Source organism: Rhinolophus sinicus, chromosome 3 (genome assembly GCF_057876585.1).
Source record: "Rhinolophus sinicus isolate RSI-liver-muscle chromosome 3, RSI-T2T, whole genome shotgun sequence".
NCBI lineage: Eukaryota > Metazoa > Chordata > Mammalia > Chiroptera > Rhinolophidae > Rhinolophus > Rhinolophus sinicus.
In genome coordinates, this window is record NC_142503.1 from 140,687,173 (window position 1) to 140,704,602 (window position 17,430).

General features: G+C 37.2%; 1 protein-coding gene across 1 annotated transcript; it reads left to right on the forward strand.

Moving 5' to 3' along the window:
- The first annotated feature begins 1,874 nt into the window (after positions 1-1,874).
- Positions 1,875-17,430, forward strand: TRIM69 (tripartite motif containing 69). Its single transcript, XM_088797185.1, is given in 7 exon segments — positions 1,875-1,958; positions 1,961-2,485; positions 3,298-3,393; positions 6,009-6,242; positions 6,999-7,021; positions 7,104-7,228; positions 16,834-17,430. Coding segments are annotated over 7 exon segments (1,614 nt in total). The 5' UTR covers positions 1,875-1,889; the 3' UTR covers positions 17,376-17,430.

A 17,430-nucleotide genomic window follows, 5' to 3' on the forward strand; every position in this document is an offset into this window, starting at 1 on the left:
ATAACTAGTATAACAGATTTTAAAAAAACACAAAGATAGTTTAAGAAAATAAAATAAAAAGCTATCTTGCATGTATATAAAATAAAAAACATTCTTGTATGTATCTTTTATGAACATAAAGGTTGAATCCTAAATAAAATATTACCAAACCAAATCCAGCAATATATGAATAAGATAATATATCATGATCAAGATGGAATAATTCCAGGAAAGAAAGGATGGCTTAACATTAAATAACCTAGAAAAACTCTTGCACGTATACCAGGAAACACGTGGAAGAATGTTCATAGTAGCATTGGTTGTATGGCAAAACACTAAAACAATCTAATTGGTTATCAACAGTAAAATGGATAAATACATTTTCATCAGGAAAATGTTATTTAGCAGTGAAAATGGATGAACTTCAGCTATGTTCATCAATATAGATGAATCTTAAAACTCATGTTGAGCAAAGAAAGCAAGGCACAAATACATAAAATATGATTTTTCTTTACATAAACATCAAAACAAAGGCGGAAAAAGAAATGATTAACAGAATCCAGGATAGTGATTGTCTCAGGAGTAGGGGCAGGAGCAGTTAGGTGGTACGGAGTACATGGAAGACTCACGGGGTAGCTGGCAAGGTTCTATCTCCTTTCATGGTTGTTCATCATTAATAATTCAATAGTCTATACACTTTTTTCATGCTGCTTTCTGTATTTGCATTATGCTTAAAAATAAAAAAGTTCAAATAATAATTTAAAAAACTTATGTTCACTAAAAGATATCACTAAGTAAGTGAAAAGGCAATCCACAGAGTGGAAATAGATATTTGCAATATGTGTACCTGATAAAGAACTCATATCTAGAATATGTGAAGAACTCCTGTGAATAAAGACAACTCAACAATAAAATATACGCCTTGTATGGGCACTTCACAAGAGGGGAAATGCAAATGGACAATTAATATATGAAAATGGTCCCAATATCCATAGTCATCCAGCAAATGCAGATTAAAGCCACAATGCAATACTACTGCATACCCACCAGAATGGCTAAATGAATATACTTATACTAAGTGTTGACAAACATATGGGACAACACTGATGGCATTGTAAATTGATATAACCACTTAGAAAAAGTTTGGCAATATCTACTAAACTGAATATATGCCAATCCTATGACCCACTCCTAGTTATACACCCAAGAGAAGTGTGTGGGTGTGTGTGTGTATTCACCAAAGAATATAAACAGGAATGTTCCTAGCAACACTATTTGTAAGTCCCAAACTAATAACTACCCAAAAGTATATCAACAGTAGAATGGAAAAATAAATGATGGCATATTTACACATTTATACTATACAGCAATAAGGATGAATGGACTGCAACTACATAGAACAATACGGAAAAATCTCACAAATGTTATGTTGACAAAAGAAGCCAGCAACAAAAGAGTACATATTGCATGGTTGCATTTATATAAAATTCAAAAACAGGCAAAATTAATGTATAGTGTTGGAAATCATTGAGTTGTATAATTAAGATTCTACATTTTTCTGTATATATGTTATTTGTGTAATGTGTTTTTTACAAAGGAGGGGGGAGGACCTGGATGATTTTATAGTTGGGGATATTGTGCCATTGACTGAGGAATCTGACTGATCTTCCAATTCTTTGTACATGACTTCCAGAAAATAAAGTCAAACACAAAGGTAGTAACTAGGAGAACAGAAATTGAAAGCAAAACTTTCAACTGATACATGGGGAAAGGGGTGGAGGGATGGATGTACAATAAAATACATTTCTTTGGTTGAGTACTCTGTTAAAGTTTAAATAGTGTTGGGAGTAATAAGAAACGATGATGTTAGAAAGCACTGAATTTATTGGATCAATTTCGAAGAAGAGATTATGGTGCTTTTACTTTGGCTGCACCAAGTCTCAGCTCCTTTAGGAATGGAGCCCACTATCCTGAAGTACTGAAATGGACAGCTAGAAAGAGAACTTATTTTAGCTGTTGTTTTCCAAAGGTATCTCCCAAACCCTCCGCAAACACTGACCCAGGCAACCACATTGAAGTGAATGATTTGATCACCCAGACACCCTCTAAAGTGCAGATACAAGATATTACTACGGAGCTACACTGTCCTCTGTGTAATGACTGGTTCCAGGATCCACTGATGCTAACCTGTGGCCACAACTTCTGCCAGGCCTGCATTCAAAACTTTTGGAAGCAGCAAGCAAAGGAAACATTCTGTCCTGAGTGTAAGATGATATGTCAATATAGCAACTGTACATTCAACCTTGCACTGGAGAAGCTGGCAGAGAAGATGAAGAAGCTACCCCTACTCAAGGGCCATCCACTGTGCCCAGAGCATGGAGAGAACCTGAAACTGTTCAGTAAGCCAGACGGGAAACTGATCTGCTTCCAATGCAAAGATGTTAAGTTGTCTGTGGGGCAGTCTAAAGAGTTCCTGCAGATCTCTGATGCTGTTTGTTTCTTCATGGTGAGTGAGCCCTGGGCTTTGAACAATCCCGTAGGAAAGCTGGGGGAGGGGAATATTCTTTCTTCCAATCCCACCCCTTTATTCAGATGATTATTAGAAAGCTCAGAGTGCTCAGAAAATACAACGTATCTTGCAATGTTCTTTCTCTAGAATTGCTGATTATAGGAGAGGAGCAGTGGAGGACCTGTGGCCTACTCCTTCAAGCAATCAAATATTTACTTAAACCTTGCCGTGACAGCACTCTGCTAGACACTGTGTAGAATATGGACATATAAGATATTGTTCTGGTTCTAAAAGTCTTGAGATTTAGTCAAAATGAATAAAACAATGGAAGTAATACAAGATAGTCTATGATTGAGAGCATAATTTTGTCACATTAGTAATTCATAAAAGTTTAGAATTTCAGAAAAGATTAGAGAAAACTGACATAGTCAGGGGATATATGGTGAAAAAGTTTGAACTGGGAAATAATTTGGATTTGGATGGGCAGAAGGAAGAAATAAGTGCTCTAAGTGAAAACAATGTAAGTGAAGGTATAGCAAGAACAGTCTAACTAGGGTAGAAAATACATAGAGTTCTCTTGCCTTTCTCAAACCCCTGTAGTTAACTAAGAAGGTAAAACAAACTAAATGTTTCTGCTGCTTGTAATTTTCTTCACAATTCTTAAAAGAGACAGGAACTGTGATACAGGGGAAAGGAAAGACTTTTGTAGCAAGAGTTGGCTTTTTTTCTGACACTGGGGCTTTGGGGGAGATATCTCTTATGGCCCTTCTCCCAAGTCAGTGTGGGTTAATTCCACGTGGTATTCCCAGGAGGAGCTTACCATCTACCAGGGTCAACTGGAGGCAACCCTGAAGGAACTTCAGGCCCTGAGGAACATGCAGAAAGATGCTATTGCTGCTTACAAGGTGAGGTGCAGGGCAGAGGGGTTATGATATTGAACTAGAATATTGCCTTGTAACTAGCTATTTGGGTCGAAGGGTACCTATACTATATTATCAATACACTAAATGATAACTGGGTGATAGAATTAAAAAACAGGCACAGGAGGGTAGAAAGGAATGTAGCAGTGGAGTCAGTTTCCAATAGTTGATCTACAGAGTGAGCAGACTGGCCTTTCCCCTAATATGCTGATCTTTTTGATGGTTCAGTCACTAGGTCATTGTATTGGGGTTGTGATCTGTCTGGTCTGTCCTTTAATCTATGGCAAAATAAGGAATTTATCTATGGCAAATCCACTAAAGATAGCTCTGTCCAAAGAAATACCTTCTTTTCTTTGGGTTTACAACCAGGCTACCTCTGAACCAAGGTCTCTCAGATTGCTGATGTTTCCCATCAGATTTGATCTTTCCTAGCTTCCTCCAAATGTAATAACACTACTGCCTATACTTGCAACTTCACAGGAACTCTAGGACAACATTAATGGTTAGAGACTTGGCAAATCAGTCCCTAGGGTGGGGGGAGTTTTATTGCTTCGTTAATTATTCTATGGAGGGGAGTATTCTCTGGCATTTGGCATCTGGAAGAAGAAATGTATACAGTGAGAGGAAGAAGAAGGATAGAGGGAAATAATGATGTCTCCAAAGAACCTTGTTCCTGTTTTAAGGGTTCCTAGTTCAGCTATTAAAGTTAACATTCATTCATTCAAAAATATTTACTGAGTGGGTCAAGCATTACCCTAGATACTATATTCCACTAGGTTGGGAGGCAGATATTAAATAAATAACCCCAGCAATAACAATAAAATAACAACTGTGATAATTACTATAAATGAAAATACAAGGTGCTATGAGAGCATATAAACGGGGATCCTAACCTAGACTGGGGGAATTCTCTGAAGAAGTCACCTATTAATAATTGAGAATTGAAGGATAGGTAACTTAGCTAAGTGACCTGGGTGAGGGGACTATGAAGGACGGGTTCTGAAGAAGAATGTTCGATGAAGAGTAAAGAGCATATGGAAAAGTCCTGAGAAAGGAAGTTAGCTGCTATGTTAAACAGAGAGAAAGCCAATAAAACTGGATCCAGGTAGCCAAGATGAGATGGCAGAGGCACATATGGGCCCAAACATGTAGGCTCTTGTAGATAATGTTAGAAATGTTGAACTTCACCCTGTAAATAATTAGAAACCATTAAGAGGTTTAAACATGACATGGCTTCATCTTATTTGGAAAATATCAGTCTGGTGGCTCTGCAGAGGATGAATTGAGCGAGACGAGGACAAGGATAATGGGTAGAAGGCTACGGCAGTGATCCCAGAGAATGATGGAGAGGCAGTGGGCGGGGGGGAAGAGAAATGAACGGCGTCAGCATATGCTTTGGAGATAAAAAATAACCTAGCTGTGGTGATTCATTGGATGTGGGGGCGAATGGAGATGCCACACAGACAGTTGGATATAGGAATCTGGAACTTAGAAGTTGATGTAGGCTGGAAAGAGGACATCAGCATCTAGATGGTACGTAAAGTTGTGGTAAAAGGATACCACCTTGAAAGAGTGCAGAATGAGAAGGGAAGAGAGCCCAGGACAGAGAATATCAACTAACTCTAATATTTAGAGCTTGGTTAGGGGAGTCAGAACCAACAAATAAGACTGAGAACTAGTGGTGAAATAGGTAGAAGGAAAACGGGAAACGTGTGAGCTAGAGAAAAGAGAGAGTTAAAGACTATTTGATGAGCGCAATTATAATGATGGACTATAGAATCCAAGCTGGGTAAGAGGGGACATGGAGACAGAAGAAGTTGAAGGAACAGAAATGGAGGAGTCAATATACAGGAGGTTTCAATGAGACCCCAAAATTGTTGCACCAGGGGTGTCTGAGTGAGTATAAAAAGTTATTTTTGGAGATGGTGCAATTGCTGGGTATGATAAAATCCTCATTGTAACCAAGAGGATGAGTAATAAAGGTGGAAATCACTAGAAATGAGGTGGATACGGAACCAAGAAGCCAGGATATCAGGTGGCTCACCTGTGAGGATGTTGAGGTCACCTAAGAAAAGAGCTGCAAGTGTAGCAGCTGTCAATTTCAGTGCTTCAAACATTTCCCATCTCCTGCTTCGTTTACATTCCCTGGCAGCAGGAGTGGCATCTCCCCATTTCCAAATTCTTGATTCGGGCAGTTCTTTCAGCCTCCTTATGGCCCGTCTAGCACCACTTAGTAGATATTGGTTTGCACTCCTGGGCAGGAGGGTGTTGTCATTCCTTCTAGAATGTTTGGTTAACCCCAAGTCTAATTTATTGTGGTATTGGTTACCACCTCAGTACTGCATTAGGAACCTACAGACCACTTTTGATTATTTTCATCCTCTGCTATTAAAGTAGCTGAGAAAGATGGAGTAAGTACCCCCCCGCCAATACAAAGGGGGGCTCCTTTTAGTATGGTTGAACGTTGACACTCAGCAGCCATGTTTATGCATTTTCCTGTTACGGTATTTCCAAGTTGTGTGAGTCCTGGTGGTGTGGGCCCCCACCCCCCAAGTGCTAGTCTCAGTAATTACCAAGGTGATGATCACGGACGTTTCCAGGAAAACAAGCGACATCTGCAGCAACACATCTCCTTGGAGTTTCTAAAGCTGCATCAGTTCCTGCACAGCAAAGAAAAGGACATTTTAAATGAGCTCCGGGAAGAGGGGAAAGCCTTGAATGAGGAGATGGAGCTGAGCCTGAACCAGCTTCAGCAACAGTGTCTCCTAGCCAAGGAGATGTTGGTGAGCATCCAGGCACGGATGGGACAGCAGGACTCCTTCGAGTTTCTCAAAGTAAGACTCCCTGTCAACATGAATGGGTGCACTACTGGGGGGGGGGGGGGGGGAAGCAGAAAAGATGTAGAAGCAGCTTTTCCCCACAAGGGGAAAATACTGTGATAGCACAGATTCTCTGGGAGAAAAGCCAGAGGCTACTTTTGCCTTATGTTCAATAGAAACCTTTACTTTCATCCTCCTAGAAAAGAACAAAATGCCATTAATAACAGTGTGTGTTAATATTTTAGTATTTCTCCATAAAGAAATTTGAAGCTTTATTTCTCAAAAATAATGCAACTTATGTTGTAGCTTTGGCTCTCAGCCATGATAAATTTACCTGTTTGAGAAGTTGTTTGCCAGTCTTTGCTACCTGAAGCTTCACCTCTAAAGTGGCATCGGTTACCACCACAGCCCTCAGAAGCTTAATTATCCAGATTAAGGAAAAGTAGCCTTGAGGCTGGAATACGCACTGTGTGTTTTTCCTGAGACTATGTGGCAGTACACATAAAAATAGCTTAACCTTCACTTTCTTGTTCCATGTAAAATGGAGCTCTAGAATATCAGAGCAAGACAAGGCCCCCTTATATTGGGTTAGATGAAGGATGCAGATTAGAAAATGCATATGGAAGGTGAGAGGTGGCGACGGAATGGGGACCATCTGCACTGGCTCTCAGTATTGACAATCAAATTCTGGTGGTGGCCAGTGTCACCAAAGACATTTCTGGAGTTGATGAACAGGAATCTAACTTTTCTTCTTCCCCTTTCCTCTTCTAGGATATTACACCTCTCTTGGACAGGTAAGTGTTTCCATATGGTATTAATACCCTACGTTCAGTCCCTGGAGGATGTCCAAGAATAAATGATTTACGTTCCCTGCAGCTTGAAGCAAGGAATGAGGGTGCTGACACCCAGAGAATTTATCTCCAGGAAGCTGAATCCGGGACTGTACAAAGGTCCCATCCAGTACATCATGTGGAGGGAAATGCAGTCCACTCTCTCTCCAGGTATCAGTGGGTAGTGACGATGGGTTCTTGGCTATCCTAATCTATGTTCCATCTGTGGGACCTCTTCTGTGGCCCTAATTAGTACTTTAGATAGAGTCTAGGATGGGGGTAAGGGTAGAGTTTAGCCAAAAGAAGGCTAGTTGGTGTGACTGAATTTCTTTTGGTAACATGGCCTAAGAATTCATGGCTTTTTACTGGTAAACTGAGTCTGATGTCAGAATTACTTCTCAGCCTATGATTTTGTTTGATTGTTGTATCATAAGTGACAACCAATATTTTATCTTGTTTTGCTAAATCACTTATATAAATCCCTGGAGCTTCTCTGCCCTGGAGGAGGAGGTTACTGTACGTACTCTTTGAATGTAATAGGGTTTTTACAAATCCTCTTGTGTTTGATGTTCATAATATAGAGAATAATATCTTAGGAAATTGTTTAGAGATCCTAAGTGTTTCAAAAGAAAACCAGTAAGTTCCATAGGTGTGCCTAGAGCACTAAGTTTTTGTCATCCTGCAGATACCAAAGGACTGAGCAGGACAAAAGAACACAGATGGCATTTCAAGAACATAAAATAAAGTTCTAAATACAAATCTTTATAGAAATAAAGTTCTAAATAAAGTTTTTTAAATAAAATTCATATAGACTTATTATTAGTAGTAGTTACTGACTTAATGAGCATCACAAATCTACCCTTGTTAACAATTTCCCCAGGTAATTGACATTGAAAAAAGATCAGCTTTACTGAGGTACAATTATCATAGAATAAAACTCACCATTTTAAAGTGTACAATTTGATGAGTTTTGATAAATGTGTATACTTATGTAAATATTTCCAAAATCAAGATGTAGAAAACTTCTATCATCCCAAAAAGTTCCTGCATGTCACTTTGCTGTCAGTCTCTTCCTTCTATCCCCAGCCCCTGACACTCGCTAAACTGCTTTATTCCACTTTAGTTGTGTCTTTTCTAAAGTGTCATATAATCATAAATTATGTAGTCTTTTGGTCTGGCTGTTTTTTTTTTCACTTAGCATAATGCTTTTTGAGATTCACCTGTTTGTTGTATTTATCAATAATCATGTTCTATGCATACATAACAATCTGCTATTGATTCACCAATTGGTAGACATTTGGGTAGTTTCTAGTTACTCATAAGGCTATTATGAGTAAACTTGCCTAAACATTCATTTACAGATTTTGTGTTTTAATTTCTTTGGGGCAAATACCTGGTGGTGGGATTGCTGGGCTGTGTTAAGTGTATGCTGAACTTTGTGACAAACTACTATATATATATATATATATATTTTTTTTTTTTTTTTAAGTGGCGGTACCATTTTACATTCCCACCTGCAATGGATGAGATTTCCACACTTTCTCCACATCCTTGCCAGAACTTGATAGTGTCAATCTTTGAAATCTTAATCATTTATTAGATGTATAGTAGTATCTCACTGTGGTTTTAATCGACATTTCCCTAATGACTAATCCTGAGCATCTTTTTATTTGCTTTTTTGCCATCCATACATCTTTTTGGTTAAGTGTGTTCAATCTTTTGCTCATTATTTTTATTGGATTTTTTTTCAAATGTTGAGTTTTAAAGGACCCAAATTCTTTATCAGACATACGTTTTCAAATATTTTCCCTCAGTTTGTGGCTTGCCTTTTCATTTTTTTTAAACAGGGTTCGTGAAAGAAAAAAAGTTTTTTAATTTTGATGAAATCCAACTTACCAATTTTTAAAAAATGTTTTTATTCTGTGTATCCTAAGAAATCCTTCCCTAACCCAAGGCCACAGATATTTTTTCTTATACTTTCTTCCAGAAGCTTTATTATTTCAGCTCTTATGTTTCAGTCTATTATCCATTTACAGTTAATTCTTATATATAGCGTAAGGTAAGATTCAAGGTTATTTCTTTCCACACGAATGTCCAATTGTTCCCACATCATTTGTTTAAAAGATTACTCTTTTTCACTACTGACATACTTTGGCACCTTTGTCAAAAATCAACTGTAAGTCTACTATCATCTCTCAGTTCTGTCAATCAACCTGTAGTGTCTATTCTTATACCAACAACACAAGTTTTTATTATTTTAGCTTTATAATAAATCTCAAAAGTAGGTAGTGTGATTCCTCCCTTCAGTTCATTAGTTTTGCTTCACGTATTTTGAAGCTCTGTTATTAGGTGAATACACATTTAGAATTGTTATGACCTCTTGATGAATCAGTCTAATTATAATTATAAAATGTTCCTCTGTATCCCCGCTAATAATATTCCTTTTTCTGAATTCTATTTTATCTAATATGTGTATCTTTTTCCATCATCTTATTTTTAACTCATTTGTGTTTTTATATTATATTTTAAGTGTTTAATGTAGCTAATATGCAGTTACACCTTGCTTTTTAAATCCAATCTGACAATCTCTGTCTTTTAATTGAGGTGTTTTGACCAGTGACATTAATAATAATCAATATGACTGGATTTAAATCTAGTATCTTGATATTTGTTTTTATTCACACCATCTGTTCTTTGTTCTTTTTTTTCTCTATATCTATCTTCTTTTGGATTGAGTGCCTTTTAGTTTTCCTTTCATCTTCACTATTGCTTTATTATGTATACTTATTTTATTTCATTTTTTTCTACATTTTTTGGTTGCTTTAGGATTTTACAATATGCATCTTTAACTTATCCCATACGATCTTCAAATAACAGCCCTTTACATATAGGGTAAAAAACTTACATTCCTCATCCTTTATGCTATTGTTGTCATACATTTTATTTCTACACTCTAAATTCCAGATATATTATTTTTCTTTATTTAAACAATTACCTTTTAAAGAGATTTTTAAAATGAAGACATATCTGTTACATTCACATTTTTACAATTTCTGGCACTCTTTATTTTTTTATGTAGATACAATTTTCCATCTGATATCATTATTCCTTCTGCCTGAAGAGTTTCCTTTAACATTTTTTATGGTTCAAGTATGCTGGTGAGGAATTATCTCAGCTACTGTTTTCTGAAAAAAGTGTTTATTTTACTACATTTTTTTTGAAAGATGTTTTCTCTGATATAGAATTTTGGGTTGATGGATTTCTTTTTTAGTACTTTAAAGATATCACACTACATTGTTTTCTGACTTGCATAGTTTCTGATGAGATGTCTATTATCATTTTTATCTGTATTTCTCCGTGTGTACTATTTCTTTTTTCTTAGGCTACTTTTAGGATATTTAATTTTTGTCACTTGTTTCCATCAGTTTGATTATGCTGGGTCTTGGCATCATTTTCTTCATATTCATTCTGCTTGTGGTTCATTGAGTTTCTTGAATCTATGGGTTTATCATTGTCATCACATTTGAAACAATGTCTATTATTATTTTTTCAATAATTTTTCACCTACCCCCCTTTTTTCTTCTTTCTGGGACTCTGATTTTACATATTAGACCACCTGATATTGGCTGACTTATCACTGGTGCTCAGTATTTTTAGCTTTTTTTCTCTGTGCTTCATTTAGAATAGTTCCTATTGCTACTCAAGTTCTTTCACCTTTTCTTTTGCAGTGTTTAATCTTCTGTTAATCTTGTTCAAGATGTTTTTCATTTCAGATACATTTCATTTGAGTCTTTATATATCTTCCATTTCCCTCCTCACCATGTTCATGTTTTCCTTTACATCCTAAAGCAAATGTAAGATATTTATGATAGCTGTTTTAGTGTCTTTGCTAATTCCATCACTGTTGTGATTTCTGGACATGCTTTTATTGCTTGATTTTTTTTCCTGACTGTGGGTCTTATTTTCCTGCTGCTTTGCATGGTTAGTAATTTATTTTCTTTTTAACAGACTTTATATTTTAGAACACTTTTAGATTTATAGAAAAAATGAGAAGACAATACATAAAGTTCTTATATACCTCATCCCCAGTTTCTCCTATTATTAATATGTCATTTTACATTTAGTATGATATATGTTTTTTACAATTAATGAACCAATATTAATACATTATTACTAACTAAAGTCCATACTTTTGGTAGATTTCCTTAGTTTTTACCTAATGTCATTTATCTGTTCCAGGATTCCATCTAAGATGCCACATCACATTTAGTTGTCATGTTTCTTTAAGCTCTTCTTGGTTGTGACTTACTTTCCTTGTTTTTGATGACTTTGACATTTTTAAGGAGTACTGGCCATGTATTTTGTAGAATGCCACATTATTGCAATTTGTCTAATGTTTTTCTCATAAGACCAGGGTTATAAGTTAGTAAGAGGGAAACCAGATAAAGTGCCATTTTCATCACATCATATCAAGCATACACACTGTCAATACGGTCTATGACCACTGATGTTGTAGTAGCTGAAGTAGTATGTGTCAGGTTTCTCCAGTGTAGTGTTACTCTTTCCTTCCCTTTTTTATCTGTGTACTTTGGAAAGAAGTCACTATAAGCAGCCCACAGTGAAGGAGCGGGGAGTTATGCTCCTCCTCCTTGAAGGTGGACTATATAAGTTATTTGGAATTCTTCTGCATGACAGATTTCTCTTCTGGCTGGTAATTTTTTATTGGATGTCAAACATGATTAATTTTACATTGCTGTTTGCTGGATTTTGTTGTAATCCTTTAAGCTCTATTGGATTTAACTTTGCCATGTAGTTATTTGAAATAACTTTGTTCCTTTTGACACTGTCTTTAACCGTTGCTGAGGCTTTTAAGCTTTGTTAAAATAGTTCAACAGCAGCCTTTAAATGAGGGCTAATTTAGCCCATTTTCTAAGGTGATGCCCTTTGAGTACCCTGCCTAATGTTCCACAAATTATGACATTTTTCCATTCTGGCTGGCAGGTTTGCAAACTATTCCCAGTCTTGTGTGAACTCTAGAAATTTTTCAGCCTGCTACTTTCTGGAGATTCTTTTGCTGGCCCTAATGAGTTTCACTGAAGATCAGTACTCAGCCACATCCTTGAGGGAATCCCTTTGTAGATGTTCGAAAGTCTCTGCAAAGCTCCCTCCTCTGTGTTACTCTACTCTGCAAATTCTAGCTGTCTTGGGATAACAGTGTGTTTTTCTTCCTGTACTCTTTGCCCTGCAAAATCAAACTTTATTTCTAGCAATCATTTAAAGCATAAATTGATTTTTCTTTATTTTTGGTACATTTTTACATCTAAGAAAAACAAATGGGATTTATTTAATATATGGCTATTTTACTAATAATGTAACTGTGGTCAAACCTTGGTAAAGTATACTTCATACTTCTTATTTCTGGTTCTTTGCTGATTCTGCATGTTCATATTTTGTCCTTTTTTGCCTAGAGGCTGTTGCTTTAGGAAAGGGGCTGGTATTTTTTGTATAAATGGTCAGATAATAAATATTTTAGGCATGTGGACTGTATGGTCTTTGTCAAAACTATTTAACTCTGCCATTACAGTGAAAAAGCAGGCATGGACAATATGTAAATGAATGGTCATTGATGTGTTCCAATAAAACTTTATCTATAAAACAATTGGCAGGCCAGATTTGGCTTGCTGGTTGTAGTTCTATCAATTCCAATTTAAAATATTTTAACGTATTTCCTTTATTTTTATGTGTATCAGTAAAATATCACCAAATGTACTCATTTATTCAACACACTCTGATAGAGGACCTGCTACATGCTAAGCATTAAGTTGGGCTCCAAACACATAGAAATAAGAGATACAGTTTCTGATCCCAAGAAGGAGAGACTATAGAAGACCAACTTAGCATGTGTATTAACCATCTAGGCGAAAAATTATTAAGATCTAAGCCAAAGGCATGGGAATGGGAACGGAAAATAAAGAATAGATTCCAGAGACAGAATTCCAGGAGCTGAAATGTACCAGACAGTAACTGCTGGCAAGGGACAGAGAAAGGTAACATTAAGGATGGAAATATAGGAGATGCAGATGTTGGAGGGAATTGATGAGTTCAATTGTGACCATGTTGTGTTGAAGGACCTACAGAACAACTAAGTGAATATATTCAAATAGGTACTATTTCAACTGGACCTGAAGAGAGCTGGCAGGGCTGAAATAATCAGTATAGAATATAGCTGAAGGAATTGATGTAAATGAGATTTCCTAAGGAAAATGAGAATATACAGTCAAAGAAGGAGCACCTTATAGAGAATACCAACAAATAAAAGGCAATGAAGGCCCCCAAAGAGATTGAGGAATTCTGTCTGGCAAGAGAAATAAGAAAAAACAACAGAAAACGAAGTTGACACAGAATGTAAGGCAAGAGACTGTCAAGGAGAAGGTAGTGGTCATTGATGCCAAATGTGAAGGTCAATTTAGAAAACGATTGGAAAAGAGATGTTTTTGTTCTTTAACAACCATTGGTGACTTTGGTAAGGGCAATTTCAAGAGTGGAATGGGAGAAGTTATATTGTGAAAGGTTCAGGAGTAATTTGGAATGAGGCAGCAGTGGAATGAATAGGTCACTAACTGGAGAAGTTTCACTAAAAGGGAAGCTGTGAGTGTGGGAACAGCATCAAAGGAGGACTTTTAAAAACATACGGAAGGGAAGCAGCCTGTAGAAAGGCAAAAATCAATGGTATAAGAAAGGGGATAATTACCCTAGAGCCTCTAGAAAGGAATGAAGCCCTGCTGACACTTTGATTTTACCCTAGTGAGATCCATGTCTGACTTCCGACATCCAGAACTGTAAGATAATAAATTTATATTGTCAAAACACACACCACACCACACCACACGTGCGCGTGTGCGCGCGCGCGCGCGCACACACACACACACACAGAAAGGGAATAATTAGTGGAAGTAGGGAAGAGTGAATGAGATCTAAAGAGAGAGCAAGGTACTGACTTTTCAGTTTCCTCTGCAGATGAGATAAAGATAGTAGAGGCAAACAATTTTATTAGGTGGAGCTTACAGTATGAGTTGAGTTGAAGAATTGAGGGATTCCTATAAGATGTACTGTAGTTTCTCTGTGAAGCAGGGGGAAAAGTCTTCTGCCTGGGGCTGAGGAGGGGAAGTGGTGGAATAGAAGTTGGGGGCGGGGTGAAGGGAATTGAGAGTTTGAAATTACTGTTGTGAGAAACTGGAGATGATTTGATTTGGGAAATAAAGGAGTTCTGAGCAGCGCTGATGGTCAAGCATAAAGTGGAAATAATGATCTGTTGTGTTATCTATATGTAAAATTTTATGATTTTTCTCCTTCAGTGGGTCAGGAATTGGGATGTGAATTTGAATAGCTGGATAGATTCAGGGTTGGAGAGTTGCATGGCAGGTGCTGCAGATAAGAGAATAAAAGTGTGGAGGTTACTGGAAAGAAAGCGGCTAATGACAAGTTGTTTAGGGAAGGATTTTAAGCCAGGAAGCAGATAACTTAGGAAAATAAGGATAAATCAGGGACTAGATTAATGAAGTCAAGCAATGGTTGTAGGGGGAGATGAGAGTGAGAAAGCTCAAAAAAATAAGAGAATGGGATATCTGAGTTTAAGATTTTAGAGAATGAATATTTCCCAGTAACTATGAGATCCAGAATATGATCATTGATATAGACAGCTGAAATGTAATGGAGTCAACAGTCACCAACAGTAAAGTCAAGGACCTGTAAGAGTGGGAGAGTGGCTATATCCAAAAGATAGTGAAGTCACTTGGGATGATGGGCTGGAGTTGGGGTAGCAAAGCAAAGTCAACCTAAAGTGCAGGGAGTGTGACAGGAAGTTTGTATATTATAGCATCAAATAGAGATAGAGTGTCATATGAAATGGAATGGCAAGAACTTCAAATGAAAAGTGATTTTTACATAAGGATGAGGAGAAGAGTAGGGGTCTAGACATAGCAGTGGTGGCTACTGGATCTCTGGCATCTGAATTTAGAAAATAAATAGTCTTGTGAACGTTTGGAAGCTGTGTTTTTGGAGGAAGAAACAGCCAGGTTTCTGTTAGACCAAGGAAGTGATGAGCGAATTCTGTAAACTAAAGATGCAGGAGAGTCAATTAGAAAGGGAGTTCCAAAGGGCAGAGTGAAAAGGTTGGGTGGGAGCTGTGGGAGGACGGGTGAAGATAGAGAAAGCAAAGGACAGGTAATGGGGATAGAGCATGTTATAGGATAAAGCACTGGAGGGGTCTACATTCTGAATGTTGGCCAAGGATAACGGGGATATGAGGCATGGTGGAATTAGATGGTGTCAAGATTTCAAACAGAACTTTGATTGAAGTTCATTTATTTATTTAACAAATAGTTACTTGAACACCTAGGAACAGTTCCAAATTTTGAAGAGGGAACAAAACAGCTGGAGGTATCAGAAGCTTGGTGATGAAATCAGACTAGGGTTCTAAAAAGGTTGGTAAGAAGCCTTTGTGATACCTCCAAAGATATCCTAGTCATCACATTGGAAAGAGTAACAACCCAACATGGATGGGGGATATGTGAAGGAGAGAAGATTCAGCCTGTCTGGAAAAATTTCAGGATTCTTCAAAGTCTCTTGTTGGAGAGAAATCCTTGGGATGATAGAAAACATAGGCTTTTCTGGAAAGAGAGAGTTGGGTTGAACTGCTGTCTCTTCCAAGTATATTTAAATCCATTAACAACAAATGTATGCATATGTGTATCTGTATCTGTGATGTAAACATACATAGCTATTATGATTCCTTTATCAAATTTTGTGCCAAGTTTCAATTATCTCACACCTAGAGTTTGTATCATCTTTTTGCTGGTTATGCTTCCAACCTCTCTTTACTTAGAAATTCTTTTTTATACTGCTGCCCCTTGATTTGTCTAAATCAATGCTTGCCAAATTACCTGTGATGAAGGACCAGTTTTTAAAATCTCAACCTGTCATGGACTGATATGTTTGTAGAATACAATACAAACTAATTACTTGAAAAAATGGAACTAAAAAAATAAATTACAAAGTGCAAGTCCAGTTTTTTAATTATTAGATTCAACTGACATAAAATTAACCTGTCAGATTGCTCCAAAAGTTTCTTAAAGTTTATTCTTAATTTCTCTACTATCTTATCCCAGACTGGTAACCGTACAGTTTGTAGAACACATTCTGATTAGCAGTGGCATAAAACGTCCCAGATCTCACAAGTCCCATTATTTATTAAACCAAATATAAACTTCTCACCATTATCCTCTAAACACTGTACCAGTTAGCTCCATCCTACCTGCCTCTAACAGGCAAGATTTTTATGGTCTATCCCACATAAGCTACTGTTTTTAACCCACTACTTTCTTGCCTCTGAATCCTGAATACATCTCAGTTATATCACAACTGAAATACTTACTTTCCTTAGAAAGCTTTCCTAGGACAAACTTACCTAATTGTTATATCTTCAGCATTTGTATTTTCTTATATTTACTAGCACAGATTTATATATTATTTGCATTATTTTCTTCATTAGAGCATAAATGGCTTCAAAGTAAAGTCTGATTTTTACCACAAATACAAAAATGCCTAGAATATAGCCACATGGGTACCAAAACAATAAAAAGTATATAAGTAATTACCTGCCTGTTCTAAGAGTATATGCACATGGGGAGATAAAGTCTATGTAACTGCATTTTTCTATGGGAATTTGCATTCACCCCTTTTCTCCCATGCCCTGCTTTCTCTTATTTTCTTACTAGGCCTATCTCCATTGACTTTGGACCCTAAAACAGCTCACCCAAATTTGGTGCTCTCCAAAAACCGAACCAGTGTGTGGCATGGTGACATTAAGCAGGTAATGCCGGATGATCCAGAGAGGTTTGACTCAAGCGTGGCTGTGCTGGGCTCAAAAGGCTTCACCTCTGGAAAGTGGTACTGGGAAGTAGAAGTAGCAAAGAAGACGAAATGGACAGTTGGAGTGGTCAAAGAGTCTATCATTCGGAAAGGCAGCTGTCCTCTAACTCCTGAGCAAGGGTTTTGGCTTTTAAGACTAAGGGACAAGGATGACCTAAAAGCTCTGGATTTGCCTTCTTGCAGTCTGAAACTGACTAGCAACCTCAATAAGGTGGGCATATACCTGGATTATGAAGGAGGGCAGGTGTCCTTCTACAATGCTAAAGCTATGACCCACATTTATACCTTCAATAGCACTTTCATGGAGAAACTTTATCCCTACTTCTGCCCTTGCCTTAATGACGGTGGAGAGAATAAAGAACCATTGCACATCTTACATCCACAGTAACTAGCCATACTCTTGTGTAAGTTCAGAGCATTATTAAAGAGATATTGAAATAGTT